General features: G+C 42.1%; 1 protein-coding gene and 1 long non-coding RNA gene across 2 annotated transcripts; one reads left to right on the forward strand and one right to left on the reverse strand.

Annotated features, from left to right (window-relative positions):
- Positions 1-405: 405 nt before the first annotated feature.
- On the forward strand, positions 406-15,983 carry LOC135990726 (nucleolar RNA helicase 2-like). Its single transcript, XM_065638723.1, has 15 exons — positions 406-568; positions 1,700-1,966; positions 3,274-3,349; positions 4,059-4,237; positions 5,651-5,768; positions 6,659-6,844; positions 7,386-7,531; positions 8,071-8,220; positions 9,781-9,942; positions 10,711-10,830; positions 11,618-11,691; positions 11,871-12,030; positions 12,348-12,482; positions 14,560-14,604; positions 15,403-15,983. The coding sequence occupies exons 1-15, from the start codon at positions 464-466 to the stop codon at positions 15,607-15,609; spliced, it is 2,130 nt and encodes a 709-aa protein (XP_065494795.1). The 5' UTR covers positions 406-463; the 3' UTR covers positions 15,610-15,983.
- On the reverse strand, positions 10,993-15,526 carry LOC135990727 (uncharacterized). The gene is made up of 3 exons (XR_010606457.1): positions 15,455-15,526; positions 12,755-12,844; positions 10,993-11,063 (listed from the first exon to the last, which is right to left on the reverse strand). It is a non-coding gene; the product is annotated as an uncharacterized LOC135990727 (long non-coding RNA).
- Positions 15,984-16,048: the final 65 nt, after the last annotated feature.

The raw sequence follows: 16,048 nt of genomic DNA on the forward strand, positions 1-16,048 counted from the left end.
AGGGGGTTACGCACGCAGCGGGGGAGCGGCACAAGGGCCGGCCGGTGGATGGGGAGCGAGTCGCCGCTTCCCCGCCGGCCCGGAGCCTCCGGTGTCCCCGGTGTCCCCGCCCGTCATGGCGGACGCCTCACGGCGAAGGCGCGGAGCCCGCCACGCGCTCCGCGGCGCGGTGCACGCTGGGACCTGGAGTCCAAGCTGAGCCCCGGGGCATGCTGGGTGTTGTAGTGTGGCGGCGGGGCCGGCGGGCTATTGGCTGCCGGGCGGTGATTGAGGGGTGTGTTCCCGCCCCGCGGCGCGGGGGCAGTGGGCGGGCTCCGTGTCTGTCACACGGTGACCGGCAGGCTATTGGCTGCCGGGCGGTGATTGAGGGGTGAGGTCCCGCCCCGCGCGCGGGGGCAGTGGGCGGGCTCCGTGACTGTCACACGGTGACCGGCAGCGGCGTGGCGCGGAGCGGCGAGCGGAGATGCCCGAAGCCACCCGGGTCAGCGCCAGCAGCGGGGCCGAGTCGGATCCCGAGTGCCCTATGGAGAGCGAGTCCGCCCTGGAGAGCAGCCGGCGGCGGCGCAAGGTAACCGGGCCGGGGGTGGGGGGGAGAACTCCGAGGCCTCCCGCGGCCGGGTGCGGCGTGGCCGCCCCGCGCCGCCTGCGCGCCGGGGCCCGTGTCCGGCGGGTCTCGCCTCGCGTGGCGCCGCCGGTGTCGCGGGCCGGGCCGGGGCTGCGCCGCGCGGCCGCGGGGCGGTGCCGGGCCGGCCACGTGCGCGGCGGGGCCTCCCGGGAGGGCGGCGGGCGCGGCCTGTGGCGCCCGGGCCTCACCCCCGGGCCTCACCCCCGGGCCTCACCCCCGCCCCGTGTCCTGGCGGCCCCCGCCGCTGTAGCGGCCCCGGGAGCGCTTTCGGGTGCGGGCTGGAGGGGGGAAGCGTCCCGAAAACGAAGGCCCGGGCGACTCGTGGTCGGGAAATGCCTCCCAGCGGCACCTGCGCCGCGGCGGGGAGGGCTCGGCCGGGTGTCTGCACCTCCCGCTGTCGGTTACCGGAGCACAGGCTTTGAACCGGGCAGCATCACCAGGAACGTGAGCAGCTGGTCCAGGGAGGTGGTTCTGCCCTTCTGCTCTGGTGAGACCCCCTGCAGTGCTGCGTCCAGCTCTGGAGCCCACAGGACACACGTGGACCTGCTGGAGAGGGGCCAGAGGAGCCACAGAAATGATCCGAGGCTGGAACAGCTCTGCTGGGAGGACAGGCTGGGAGAGCTGGGGTGTTCAGCTGGAGAAGAGAAGCTCCGGGGAGACCTTAGTGCGGCCCTTCTGTACTTAGAAGTGGCCTGTAAGAGAGATGGGGACAGACTTTAGCAGGACAAGGGGCGATGGTTTTAAACTAAAGGATGGGAGATTCAGGCTGGACATGAGGAAGAATTTTTTTTTTCACACTGAGGGTGGTGCGAGCCTGGCGCAGGTTGGCCAGAGAGGTGGTGGATGAACCATCCCTGGAGACATCCCAGGCCAGGCTGGACGGGGCTCTGAGCAACCTGAGCTGGTGCAGATGTCCCTGCTCATGGCAGGGGGGGCACTGGGGGAGCTTTGAAGGTCCCTTCCCACCCAAACCATTCTATGATTCTATCTTTTGCAACATCTTCTCTGTTTTGTGTCACTTGGATGATGTGCATGTATTTTCGTGTATCGCTGTGTTGCTCTGTGCCTTACCAGAAGGAGAAAAAAGAGAAGAAATCTAAACGGCATGACAAGTCTCGGAGGAGAAAGGCTCAGACGGATGAAAGTGAGCAGTCGGAGGAGGACGTTGTTCCCCCAAAACTCAAGAAATCCAAGAGTGGAGTTAAACAAAATGGTGATGTAAGAGAAGAAAGCCCAGAGAACATGAGATTATCTTCCTTAAATGTGAAATCCACTCACAAAAAACAGCACAGTAACTCTAGTGAATCGTCAAGTGGTGATGGTGACAGTGAGCAAGAGCAGGTAATACTAATGATTGGACTAGTTATAGTGATAGTGATGTGTTTACCTGTATTGCAACAAAGTTAAATTTAGAACAGGTATTTTCCCTTTTTTTTTTTTTTTTTCCCCGTCCCAATCAGTGGAAAGGCTGCCGTAAATTTCCAGGGTTTAAACCTACTTGAAGTGCCCCTTCTGTCAGTTGTTTGCAAAAATTTTAGATTTTGAAAGTGCTGAAGTTCTAGATGAGCATACCATGGTTTCCTCACTTCAACAGCCCAGTTCTGTGGTGGCTGTTGGCAGATGGACAAGCTGCAGTGAGATGGTGCTTTAATATGATTCAGCATCATTAGATGTGATTGTAATTGCCACAAATATAGTTTAATTGACTTCTTTTTGGTATTATTGAGTACTTCTCTAGTGAAATAAGAAAGAATTATTTGGTTTTAGCTAGTGGAAAAAGAAAACTTATGTATTAATATGTTTTTATGTATCATTAAATAGTAATTAATGTGATAAGATGGTCCTTAATATAATATCATGTTGTAACAGTTCTCTAGGTATTTTTAGGCGTTTTTGAAAGAATGTTTTTATTTTTTTCTGGCTATTTCTCTTTGATTTAGGTTCCTTTAATATAGCTTGGCATGAACTTTTTTTTGGAAGGGAAACATGTTGTTCTATCTAGGATTTGTTTTGAAAGGTCTTTATACCTGCATGTTCTGCTGTTGCTTGATTTTGTTCCTTGTTCCAACTGATGCTTCACGAAGCATGCGGGGTTTCCCTGGTTTCTAGGGTTTGCGTTCTTCCCTCACCCTTAGCATTTTAACTGCTGTGCTGTTAAAACATATGTGGAAGTGATGCATTACTAAGTAGGTGTGTTTAATGCTCTGCTTCATAATGTTATTCTTTTGGGAATCAGTTTCTGTAGCTGTAAATCACTGTGCTGTATTAATTGGGAAGTAGGAAACAAGGCAGATATCAGCCTGATTCTTGCATATTACAATGTAATCTGTCAGGCCATTTGTAATTATTTAAAAGAGGATGTTAAAATTTATTTAAGAGTTTTCAGAGTTCTAATTTAGGTATTTTGCATTTATAGGGTTATGCCATTAGATATGAAACAGTCTTAAATTACAGATCACTTTTGTCTAACTTTGAAATACGATAGTGGCTATAATAAAACAAAGACGGCACTTTAGCTGCAGCCATGGTGCTGTCACTGAAAATTTGACCCTTGGGAATGACACTAGTGCCTATGCCATTACCTTGAATTTTCTGATGGTCATATATATTCCCATGGAATGTAATCTGATTTATTGTTTACCTATCAGGAGATGACTGAAGAACAGAAAGAGGGTGCTTTGTCCAATTTTCCTATTTCCAAAGGGACTGTTCAGCTTCTTCAAGGTAAATTTCTTGGCATGATGTGACCACAGAAATTAAATGATCTCTGTCGTGTGTTTTTTATGCTCGACGTATTCAACCAGTGAGCTTTGAGATGTGCTCTGCTTGTGGCTGTGCAAGCACAGATGCTATAGAGAAAGCATATATTGATTGCCTACTCTAAATACAGGTTTGAACATAGACTTTTCCATTTGCAGTATTGCCCAGTTCAGCCTTTACAAGCAGAATTTTAAATGACATAAGCTCAAAAAAAAAAGGCGTGAGAATTTTTCAATTAAAAGTTTTTTCAGTGTGAGTAAAAGAAAACCAGTTATATTTAGTATTGTTGTTGTTAGTTTGTGCGTGACTTAGTATGAATTAAGAATGTAAGTGATTTTGGTGTTTTATTTGAAAGCAAGAGATTTTCATAGATATGTGAGAAGTATTACATAAGTAAAGCCAGAGTACTTAAAGGCTTTCATTGAAGACTAGTAGCGTCATCTGTCCCAGCCAGCACTGTGTCTGGTGGTGTGAAGTGGGAGAATAAAATGGACAGTTCCAGGGCACTCTTCAAAGACGACCTCTGAGGTTAAATAAATCCGAGGAGGTGGTGATATAGCCCTGAGTGACTTTAAAGTGGATGGAACTTTTGCTTGGGATAACTTTCTCTGAAGAGTATGCAGGAGCACTTGTAAAACGATCGAATTAAGGAAGTCTGTTGAAATTGTCACAGCTCGAGGAGTCACGTACCTGTTTCCTGTGCAAGTGAAGACCTTCAACCCAGTGTATGCTGGCAAAGATGTCATTGCTCAAGCTCGAACTGGAACAGGGAAGACATTCTCTTTTGCTATTCCCTTAATTGAAAAGCTTCAGGGAGACACACAGGAAAGAAGAAGAGGCCGTTCACCAAAGGTAACTGTGCTTAGTTAGAACGCTGGTTTTGCTTTGTCTTACGCCTGAGTGATTCAGATTTTTAACCTGATGGAAAAGTTCTTGAAGTTTGTGCAGGAATAAGCTAAGCCCCATTAAAGATTATTTGAAAGCTGCTTTCACCGGGCTTTGCCTGCATCCTGTGCTGCCTCAGTTCTGATGAACAGTAAAGAGCGCAACAGCTCTATCCACTTGTCAATTCCTTTTTCTGCGTGCAGGGAGACTGCAACTACAGGTGTGCAACGTGTTCCTATTTAACTTTTTTCAGTGACCTTACCTGCTGAGGTCTAGTGGTTACTGGATGCTTGTTTTTCTCCCAAATTAGTAACAGATTAGTGACTTCTTCTGAAGATATTGAAGCTTCTGCTCCAGAGAGTGCAGATTTGTTATGAGCTGTCTGCCTTTGTTTTCACCAAATTCTAATGATGCTGTCCAAAACTAGATAGGCCGAAGCTTATCGTATCCTCGTATCCCCATTAATAGTGGAATTATTTTTTTTTAGTCTGTTTATTTCATCATGTCACCCAACTCATAGATGACCTGAAGCTCATTCCAAAACTAGTACTGGCTGTTTTATTTGCATCTGCCCATCACGTTGGCGGTCAGACTGAGAATGCTGGCTCTAGATTGGGCACAGTCTTGCAGAGAAGGGAAAGCTTTCTTTGAAGGACCCACAAGTCTTAAAATAAAGAGTCTTGCAGGCCTCACTCTACTGTAGTACACTACTTTTTTGTAATGTGTTTCGATGTTGGAAGAAGTAACAGGGTGAGGATTTAGAGTTCCTTAGTTAGAACTCCTTGCCAGTAGCTCGTCCGTCACCTGCGGCGAAGCCTGTGTATCAGAAGAGAGGGTGGTTCCTTGGTTGTTTCTGTGGGGATGTCAGTGCAGGCTCCAGAAGCATGCTGAACGCCGGCTTTGCAGACTGAACTCATTTCCCTGAGTCCCAGGGGAGCTGAGAGACAGTTGATTGCCCTTTCTTACACCTTCTTGTGGGACTGAAGCGTTACTGAGCAGGTGTAAAAACCTTTTATTACCGAAATCGTTTAGTCTTGCGCTCAAACAGCGCATGTGTGTGTAGGAGAAGACCTGTAGCTGATCTATTCAAGAGCTAAAGGTAAATAATATTTAAGTACGTCCTGTCCATCTCTTTTAAAAAGAAGTTAGCCTGTCCTGAATGGCTATGTGCTGAAGGAGATTAATGATGTTACAAGAGACTTAAGCAATACATTTCTTTAATCTTTGCTTACATAACTATTTAAACCCCATGTTTTTGTTGTGGTGGTTTTTTTTTTTAAATTACGTAAATGGTCAGACCTAAACGAATTATTAGAAGACTAGTGGTTTCTTGGCAGAAGCCATGCTAAGGGAACATCTGTTTGTCTTTCTTCTGTCTAGGTACTAGTTCTCTGTCCAACGAGAGAGCTGGCGAACCAGGTTGCCAAAGACTTCAAAGACATCACAAGAAAGCTGACGGTAGCTTGTTTTTATGGAGGAACACCATATAATGGACAAAGTAAGTGACACAAATGTTGATTGACCGACATGTTTGAGGAATGCAGTTGAGTCCTTCCAAACACACACTTTTAACACAAGAACTGGAGAGTATTTATGGGGAATTCAGTAGCTCCAAATATATCTTCTTATGGTGAGAAATAACTGTAGCTCTCAATTATGTTCTTGGTGTTCCTTGTCTACTCATGTACTTTAAAGTGAAAGAGGTTATATTGTGTGTATACGGAGTATTTAGTTTTAGGTTCTTGTAAACATTGATGTTTTCTACAAAAAATGTTTAGTCTTAGAGCTGTAAGAGGGTTTTTTGTGTGATATGTGATATCTAGAAGATCAGTAAAGTGGAGAATAATTTCTTTATTCTAACAGCATAATTATTGATTGTTGTAAACAAGGCAAATGAGAGCAGGAATGAGAACAAACTCTTCCATTGGAATGTATCTTGAGACATTAGGGATGAATTTTTTTTCCTGGAGGTTCAGAAAGGTGGTGATTTCAGTAATTTGGATAGTCAAATAATTTTTTTTTTTTTCGTTTCCAATTAAGATAGACAATTTGGGAAGAGCTAACTACTTCCAAAGCATGTTAAAAGAAGCTCTTTGTTTGCCACTTTATTTAAATCATGGGGAGAGGGAAGGGAGATGGGAAATCTGTTCTCCTTCAGGAAGAGCGGTAGAACTTCTACCTTACTGCTTTGGTTTTTGTGTGTTGTTTTTTTTTTCCCCCAAGTTTTCTCCTGCTGTTTATCATTTGTTCTCACATTTGTGAGAAGAGTACTAATGGATGGTTCAAGAAGCTGATGTTACGTTATTACTTAGCTACAATGTGTTTCTAATGTATAGAATGCTCCCTAGGTCACTGCTAATGCCTCTGCTGCTCTTTCCTGTTTATCAGTTGATCTCATGAGAAGCGGCATTGACATTTTGGTTGGGACACCTGGTCGAATCAAAGACCATCTTCAGAGTGGCAAGCTGGACCTTACCAAGGTGAAACATGTTGTACTTGATGAAGTTGACCAGATGCTGGACATGGGATTTGCTGAGCAAGTGGAAGACATTTTACGAGTTGCATACAAGAAGGGTAATCTCAATATTTAAACAAATAGTAGGAAATAGTAGTAATAATTTAGTCTGCTAAATTCGGGTATATTTTTCTGAGAGTAGCAAGGTGGCTTTGTTTAGAAATGACTGAATAATGTAGGAAATGCAAACGCAGTACATGAGGAAGTGTTGCGAAAGTAAGAATCGTTCATAGGACCTTTGCGAAGGTTAAAATCCCTTACTTAGGGATTTGTAAATGACTTTCTTTGACACCTATCTATAAGTTGTACTTGGACTTCTTCCAGTTAAAAGGAGTTAGAAACCTCTTACCGTTTTCACCGCTTGAAAATAGACTGGATTTTTGGTCATAGTTACTTTTTTCCTAATCTTGAAAATATTTGGACTTTCTGAAGTATTTTTCACCAGATGTTGATAATGCATCAATTTAAGAAGCAGAATTGCCTTATTTACTTTACATACTGATATTTGACCTCATATTTTTAATAACTCATGTAATCAACTTGTATACATCTGTAAGATGAAACGTGTGAAGTTTGTGAAACGTTGTTCTGTGTTTTAAGATTCTGAAGACAATCCCCAGACGCTGCTGTTTTCTGCAACTTGCCCACATTGGGTGTACGATGTAGCGAAGAAATACATGAAGTCGAGATATGAACAGATTGATCTTATTGGGAAAAGAACTCAAAAGGCTGCTACAACAGTGGAAGTGAGTAATCTGTCTCATGTGGAGTGTTTTCAGGCCTCTTCCCTTTTTCTTCATGCTGCAAATGGTCATCCCATCCTAACGTACATTATCAGAATGATGTTGAAAGTTGGTTTGAGAATTATTTTTTAAGCATAAGGCACGCTACAGCTAGTCTGTCTCCTCACAGCATCCATAGACATCTTAGGTAGAGTGAGGATTCAGTTATCAGTTGGTTTTCAGAGAAAAAGGATATCTGAATTTATGCAGATAAATGATATAATGTCTCCTGTTTTTTTTTAAACTTGCTTTTAAAAAAGTGATTTGTAGACTGTCGTCTTTTTTTTTCCTCTTACTGTAACTGTTTTGTTTAATGTTAGAATAATCGTGGTGGTCATAAGAGCCATATGGATTTTGCATGTTCTGGAACATGAATTAGCGTATTTTGCCTATCAGGAAACTGTATAACACTTTAGTATTTCTGGATTTTACAGTTTCAAATGTATTAAAAAGAAGAATCTCGTGTTTTTATGTAAGCTAAACACTGGGATTATTTTCCATAGCATTTGGCAATAGAGTGTCACTGGTCTCAGAGAGCTGCGGTGATTGGAGATGTCATTCAGGTCTACAGTGGCAGCTACGGGAGGACCATTGTCTTTTGTGAGACCAAAAAGGAGGCAAATGAACTGGCTCTGAATGCTTCAATCAAACAGGTATATATATATATCTCATCTGTACTCAGTAACAAAACCTGTCAGAGATGTATCAGCCCTGTGTTTGATACCAGACCTATGCTGAGTAAGTTTTAAAGAGAGACTTTCAAAGCGGGCTTTTGTGGGTGGTCAGGTAGCTTCAAAAACTGCCAAAAAGGACCTTAAAAAAAGACTCAAACTGGTTGAAAGTTTACAGCATTATAGTCTTCAGGACTAGGCTGCACTAACAGATACTGGGCTACAAGGGATTTTTTTCTTAAGAGAAGAGTTATTGACATCAGATGAAACAGTTGTGAATTATTTTTTCTGTAGAGAGGACTGTCTTGGATCAAAAAATGGAGGTAGACTTAGAGAACAACTAGGACAAGAGGCCGTGGTACTGGAATAGCAGTTACTGAGCTGTGATGCTGACATTAATTCGTGTAGTTCAGGAGGGGCGATTAGGGTTTAGAGCTGCAATATAACACTCTAGCACTGGTGGAAAATAACTCATTGATGCAATGTTTATGATGTGTAGTGACACTGGCACTGCATGCTCAGTTTTGGTGGCAGTTTCACAGCAACTATTAATACTTTTTTTCTAAGTGTTTTCATTGTGGGGGTGGGTTATGTCCAGAAAGCCGTATAGCATTGTGTTCCTAGGGAAAGGAGAAGCTTTTTCACCTGCCACAACTGTGTTCAGGAGTGTTTCTCCTGCACTCCTAGATGACCTCACTAACAGCTAAACCTGAGCGTGGAGCCTTATCCTGCGTTACTGGTGGTGTTAGTGATATCAAATCTTGCGTAGGCAAAGCAGAACTCTGATCTTGGCAGGTAAGAGAAGGAAATTACTTAGATGTTTCTGCTTTAGCATATTACTACTTGCTAACACAATATTCCATTTACCAGCAGAGTTTTTGAATTCTGTACTGACCCTAGCATTGTGTTAGCATTTTTCTCAAATCATTCTCTGTTTACATTTGCCATCTGCGGACAAGCTGTGAAATGCAGAGGAAAAAACAATTTTTGTATGTTTGGTCTTCGTACTTGTGATTGCTGTGATACTTCCAGAATGTCTGGATTAAAAACATTATATTTGAAGCTGTAGTTCATTTTTTTTTAGGACCACTTATATTTTAATCCCTTTGTTGGTAGTGGGGGAAATTAATGTATTAAGGGGGATAAAGAAGCAACACTTTTTTTGAAATGTCTAAATTAATACTAAGAAGGCCTGAAAAAAACTGTCGATGACTATTTTGAACCAGCGAAGCCTTGCATAGATGGTGTGGGTGGCAAGTTAGGGCATAGCTGTTTTCATAGGTCACAGTAATTAGAGGTGGAGATAAGACACATATCGTGATTCTGCTTTCCTACATTTGTTCAAGGTCTTTGAGGCAGATGAATAAGAAGTACTGAGTAAATATCGTAAGACTCCTAAAATATAAACTCTGGTAATTCAGTTCTTCTGTATCTTGCCATACGGTATCTTATCAAATACCAAGATACTGTATCCAAAACCGACCATAAAATGGAGCATGATCTTTGGTTTTGGTGCGGTCCTATAATAATACTGTTTTTCAGGATTGCCAGTCATTGCATGGTGACATTCCTCAGAAGCAAAGAGAGATCACACTGAAAGGTTTCAGAAACGGTACATTCAAAGTTCTGGTTGCAACTAACGTAGCTGCCCGTGGTTTAGATATCCCTGAAGTTGACCTGGTTGTACAAAGTTCACCACCAAAGGTAGGCGATGATTATATGTCTTGGTTGGGTGTCTTGTCGTAATTTATAGGTTTGTTTTCAAGTAGTAAATGCTATCAGGTGATGGTATTCACCGCACAGAGTATATCAGCATTTCATTTAAGGGTAAGGGGTGTCTCGATACACAGAAGTAGTTCCTTAGAGGATTTTTTTCAGAGTGCATCGGCCCTTGATAAGTTTAAAGATGGTGTCCTTAAAACGCCCCGTTTTAGGGCTGTTTAAAGCCTCTCCCTTCAAAGCTTTGTATGGTGATTGCAAGTCTGGGAGCAGCAGAAAGTGAAGAAAGGCTGTTTGTCTCGCAAGAACAACTCTACTAAGTAGGGGCATATGTAAGGAAGGGACCCCAACAGTGAGGACATGCGCTGAAGTTAAGAGGGTTTAAAAGAAACAAGATAATTTTTCATTGAATTTGCCGTTATAACATGTCAGTAATCATGCTCAAGTTGATATGCAGGAGGGTGTAGGGGGTACGCATGCTCAAAATGCTTCCTCATATTCTCCGTGATGATGCCAAAACAAGACTCAGCTGATCTGTGCTCACGGTTCTGGCTTTCAAACAGTAATTTCTAGAGTGTTATGATAAAGATAATTTGTTTGATTTTAGTGAAACAACGGTTTTTAACTTAATTCTCTGATGCATTTATTGTGCATTGTTCAGGCTTAACTGTAATAGCTTCTAAGTTATGTGAATGCAATGAATTGATTAAATTACAATAAATCAGATAAGTTATAAGAGTATTTATTTTGAAGGATGTGGAGTCCTATATCCATCGTTCTGGACGCACAGGTCGAGCTGGACGGACCGGGATCTGCATCTGTTTCTATCAGCGAAAGGAGGAACATCAGTTAAGATATGTGGAACAAAAAGCGGTAAAGTGTAGCTTTCTTCTAATTGCGAGCGCTCAAATGTAATGCCTTGGGGTAGCATGTAAAATGTTCATGTTTTGTTCGACAGTTCAATTACAGAATGTAGCATATAAAGCACCATTTGAGGTTCAGTTACCTTGTAGAGTTTGGGTCCACTGTCAGTTACTGTGGAGCAGGGACCGTGCTCTGGATTCTTGTGCTCATGCTTTTTCCAGCAAATTCCAGTAAGATTGGACCTGTGCAAATGAAAAAAAGCCAGCAGGGTTTCAGTTCAGTGTTCACCCTGGCTTATCATCAGTGATTTGCTTTACCGAGAACTGTCACTTCCATTTTTGCACTTTGTGCACTGCTCCATATAGTATTTCTCTCACCAACTAAGTATTCAGTTGGGATGAGGTGGTTTAGTCTTGGCACATAAAACTCAGACTTACATTTAGAAAGGCTGTGTAACTTGTACTTAAATCCAAGTAAATCAGACTAAAATGAATAATTTAGAATTCGTAGGCCCTTTTCTCTGCTGGAATCCACCAAAATGGTCTCTGTTTATTTCAGTTTAAGGTCACTGGATCATTTAAACTGACCTGGTACATAAAGGCTTTTAAGTGTTACCCGTTTCCCTGTAAGATTGACCTTGCAATTTTCACTAGCAAAATTTGGGAGTTAAAAGGTAAAAAGAAGAAGAAAGTGACAGATTTAAATGAAACAATCATTGGAGTCCAACACTGTTTCTTTAGAACTGAATTACTTATGGTATGCAACTTTCATCTGTATTTTGCTTTTTAAATTTCAGGGCATTACGTTCAAGCGTGTTGGTGTTCCTACTGCAACAGATATAATAAAGGCTTCCAGCAAAGATGCCATCAGGTGTGTTCGGTGACTCAAGCCCTATTGTATCTTCCTGGTTCAGAGGGGATGTTTGGATTACTTGATGCCATCTCTCAGAACTGATCACTATTAAAGCCTTGGAGTGCTGTTTTTCTTCTATTTCAGAGCCCAGTAAATACTAATATAGAATGGGGTTTTGTTTTGTTTTAATTACTTAGGTGTCTGGATTCTGTTCCTGAAACTGCTATTGAGTATTTCAAAGAATCTGCTCGGTTACTAGTACAAGAAAAGGGACCAGTTAATGCTCTGGCTGCAGCTCTAGCCCATATTTCAGGTGCTACTTCCATTGAACAGCGCTCCCTGCTGAACTCAGATGCGGTAAGGGTGGATGGCTTAATGTATGTCTAAAAATCTTTTAAAAAATGCAAAAAAAAAAAAAAAGGCAACACACTTCTGTGTTGTTTAAATAGAGAATCATTTGTCTCCTTATGATTTTGTTTATGGGAACTGTACTTAAGCCACCAGGAACTACTGATTTAGTTCAAAGCAAGAATATGCTGGCTATAAATATACTTGTTCTCCGATAACAGTATCGACTTGAAAACTTAGTTTATAAAGTGTAAATTAGGAGGTTTCTCGTGTGTAGATGTGCTGAAGCGTATTCCTCTGACTGAATGGAATTTCTTACTCTGTAGGGGTTTGTTACAATGATACTGCGCTGCTCTGAAGAAATAAACAATATGAGCTACGCTTGGCGAAGACTGCGAGAACTGTTGGGTGACGATGTTGACAGGAAGGTGAACAGAATGTGTTTCCTCAAGGGAAAAATGGTAAGCTTCTTTGTGTGTGTGTCTTTTCTACTGAGCTCTTCTGGTTGTAGCCTTTTCTCAGCAATTGTCAGAGATATTTGGTCTTTTTTTTCCCTGTTCCAGGCACTGTTGATAAGGATGTGACTCTGGTAGAAGGATGGGTCTCAATCTGTTTTTTAGGGCTTGGGCATCTTGGGGATTTAGGACTGTGCTCCACTGATGTGCTAAGGAAACAGTATAATGCAGTATATAGCATGGCTATAGGGATAGCAGAACACATAAAAGGTACGAACCATGTTTACTGTGCCTTAATGACAAAACATAGAACAGGATTTCATAGGAGAGTCAGTTCTGATAGTTCATGTCCATCCTATTTCTGGAACCTGAAAGGGAAGGATCAGAAAGTTACTTTTTGGGCTGGGTACTTCAGTCTTGCAACAACCTCTCTGAGAGGTGGTTATTTTAAACAAAAGTGATTCCTCTCACTCGTCCTGTCTCAGAACTTGTATGCATTTTCACAAACATTAAAATGTGTGATCAGATAGTCTGTCCAGGACTATTTGTGACACAGAGGACAAGGAATGCTTATGTCCTGCTTCTGCCAGTTGTTAGGCATTATTACTGATTCGCTTCGTCTTTGTGTTTTTTTCTGGGTGTATTTCTTGTTTCTCAGTACACCCTGATAAGTAAAACAGAACAGAGAGATGCTGTGATCTCGATGACTTAATTTATGTGCTGTCAACACGTGTGCTGGGTCAACACGCCATTCTCTGATCCCTTATTCTGCCGTTTTATTTTTCTGGTGCTTTCACACACCTACGTTGCCATGCACACGTCATTCATATCCATGTCGAAGTTTCCATCACAGACACATTCACTAGAGTTACAGGGAACTGGTCAGTTTGTGTTTCCCTGGTTTGGTGTGGCTTAAGGTGGTGTGGGATGAGGAGGACAACAGACAAACTAAAAAGACCCCAATACTGTTTGAAGACAAGTTGAGATGATGTTTCAGAAGCAGATGTTGGATTAACTTTTGTAACAGAAGCATTAAGACTGGTATGAGTGCAGTTTGAATATGTGTCTTTTGGAAGCACCAAAAGGAGAGAGGTGCAAAACCAGCACGTGTTGAAGTCACCTTGTTTAGCAAACCATCAAAATCACAGCACATCTGTATGCCAGTAATGAGGATACCCAGACTTGGTAAACTAGAAAGCCCTAAACCAAGGGGCAAACTACACTTGAATAGCAGTTTAAAGGTTTAAAAAAAATTATTGTCTTCAGGGCTGTGTGAATTCTGTTTTTCATTCCATCTTTGTGTAAATGTTAACTTACGTGTCTTGCTGGATGAATTTCACACATAGTGCACAAGGTTTCTTGGCCAGGCACTTCTGATTTTAAATTTGACTTGAGGACACTTCTTTATGTCAGTGAACTATTTTTATTATTTCCATCTCTGAATTTTTTTCTTAACGCATCCTTCATGCATGATATTTGGTATTGCATTAATTTGTAAGATTCGTTTTATTGTCCTGGCCTCGGTCTCTCTATGGTGTTTCCTACGTCAGATTTGTAATTCTCAATATCCAGATTGCTCATTTGGACAAAGAATAGCATTTAAACGTATGAATTATGTGTATTGTACTTAATCATTCAAGTAGTTTAACTTCAGATTTTTAGGCCAAACCTAAATATTCAGTTTACTGGATGTATGTATTTTGTAGTATAGATTAAAACTTCTAATTTGAAAGAATTTGCCAAATGAGTAATGCAGAAGCCAATAGACCACAGTTTAGGATGCAGAACGTTATAAACATATTGTTAAAGAGCAAGAAAATGTGGATTGGAAGTACTGGTTATGTAGAGGAAAGAAAAGTGTATCTGTGCAAAACATTAAGGAAGTGCAAGTGTTGGTGTTTGGAGAAATATTAATGCAACTCCCTCAATGCTCAAAGATCTCAAAGTATCTCAAGTCTCTTAAAAAACACTTTGAAATGTAAAACTGGTTTAGTACATAGATTTGTAGGTTCTTTTTTTTTGTTGTTTTTAGTTGCGCTCAGTTGCTAGACTTGTATCCATTAAAATTATTCTGTCTTTTTAGGGAGTGTGTTTTGATATTCCTGCAGCAGACCGAAAGGACGTAGAGGTACGTTCGTTGAAATTCCCGGTTACAGCGCCCTGTAGATAAAACTGGCTGGAGTGGGTGAGGCAGAGCACATTATGTAGCCTGTATCCTGCCTTTTCTAGTGGCAAAAGGGACGGCTTTGGAGGAACTGAACAAGCATACAGTGTTCCTTTCCTAAAGTATTCCCCGTCTCTAAAACTCTGTATCTTGAGACTTTTGTGCTGAAAAGAGTGGGGTTGTGAACACTCCACCCCTTCTCACCGCTGCTGGGTTAATCTGTGTAGGCAACGAGTGTTGTTACACTATAAAACCCCCTTTTTTCCGTTCCCCAACCCACCTTCCTTTCACTCAGAATTCTCTCCACAGAAAAGAGAATTCCAGGGTTTTACTTCGCAGAATTAGTATCCCCGTGCCAAAATTCCTTAGGCACCCAATCTTCAGTTATTTCTCCCTGAGTGTGTCTCCGTACTCTCATGCCCTGGTATTCATTCACCCCTAAAACAAATTTTGTTTGGGGAATTGAGGGGAGGGCGTGGATTTGTGGTCAGTAATAATTATAGTGTTAGTCTTAATTAATGAAACGTGGGGAAGGAGTTGACTGAGGACGCTGCTCTGTAAAGCACTAAGGTGGGTTTCTCAGTCAGCTGCAGCTTATGCTTAAAATTTTGAAGCCGGTATCGACCACTTTCATTAGAAACTTGAATCCCCTATTCAGCTCGCGATTTTTCCTTTTCGATTGAGCAAATTTAGTAATTATGAAATACCCTGTATATGCATTCCTAGAATTTGACTTGCTATGTCTGACTTTTATTTGAATAGGCGAGATGGGAAGATTCAAAACAGTGGCGTTTGTGCGTGGCGACTGAATTACCTGAATTAGTAGAATCGCAACGAGGAGGAGGAGGTGGAGGAAACAGCCGAAGCTTCTCGAGCTCCAGGAACGGGCGGCGTGGGAGCTCCGGTGGTAGAAACAGATTCAGAGGCAGAGGCCAGAAACGAAGTTTTGACAGAGCCTTTGATCGTTAACTTCAACAATCTAGGAGTGGAAAAAATGGGACTGCAGTATTTTATATATTACATTAAAATTAGGCTGTTCCTGTGTGTTTGTACCACTTGGAAAAATCCGTCATTCAGATTTTTTTTTTTCTCAGTACTATTTTGGTCATAAACAAGATCCTGTTCACTTTAAAAAAAAACCCAAAACACATAGGAAAAATAGAACTTATTGTTTTCTTTCTATCTCTTATTGCAATTTCAGCTGTCACGACCTAAATCTTTGTTCTAGAATATGACTGTCGCATCCAACACTGTAGCCTGCCTCACTGTATAATATATAGATCCTAACTACTGGTCAAACCTGTACATTTTCCAAAAAAATAAAATATTATTTTACAAGTTCACGCCCTGTGTCGGAAGGTTTTAAAAGCAAGTGTGTTGTGCCAAGGCGAGCAGCAGAGAGCGGTTT

The sequence above is a fragment of the Caloenas nicobarica genome, chromosome 7, assembly GCF_036013445.1.
Source record: "Caloenas nicobarica isolate bCalNic1 chromosome 7, bCalNic1.hap1, whole genome shotgun sequence".
Classification (NCBI taxonomy): Eukaryota; Metazoa; Chordata; class Aves; order Columbiformes; family Columbidae; genus Caloenas; species Caloenas nicobarica.

Bases quoted from the DNA above. Each gene is read 5' to 3' on its own strand.
- LOC135990726 (XM_065638723.1), top strand. From the start codon at position 464: ATGCCCGAAGCCACCCGGGTCAGCGCCAGCAGCGGGGCCGAGTCGGAT. The intron at 4,238-5,650 runs GTAACTGTGCTT...TCTTCTGTCTAG, and splicing joins GAAGAGGCCGTTCACCAAAG to GTACTAGTTCTCTGTCCAAC. The intron at 7,532-8,070 runs GTGAGTAATCTG...TATTTTCCATAG, and splicing joins AGGCTGCTACAACAGTGGAA to CATTTGGCAATAGAGTGTCA.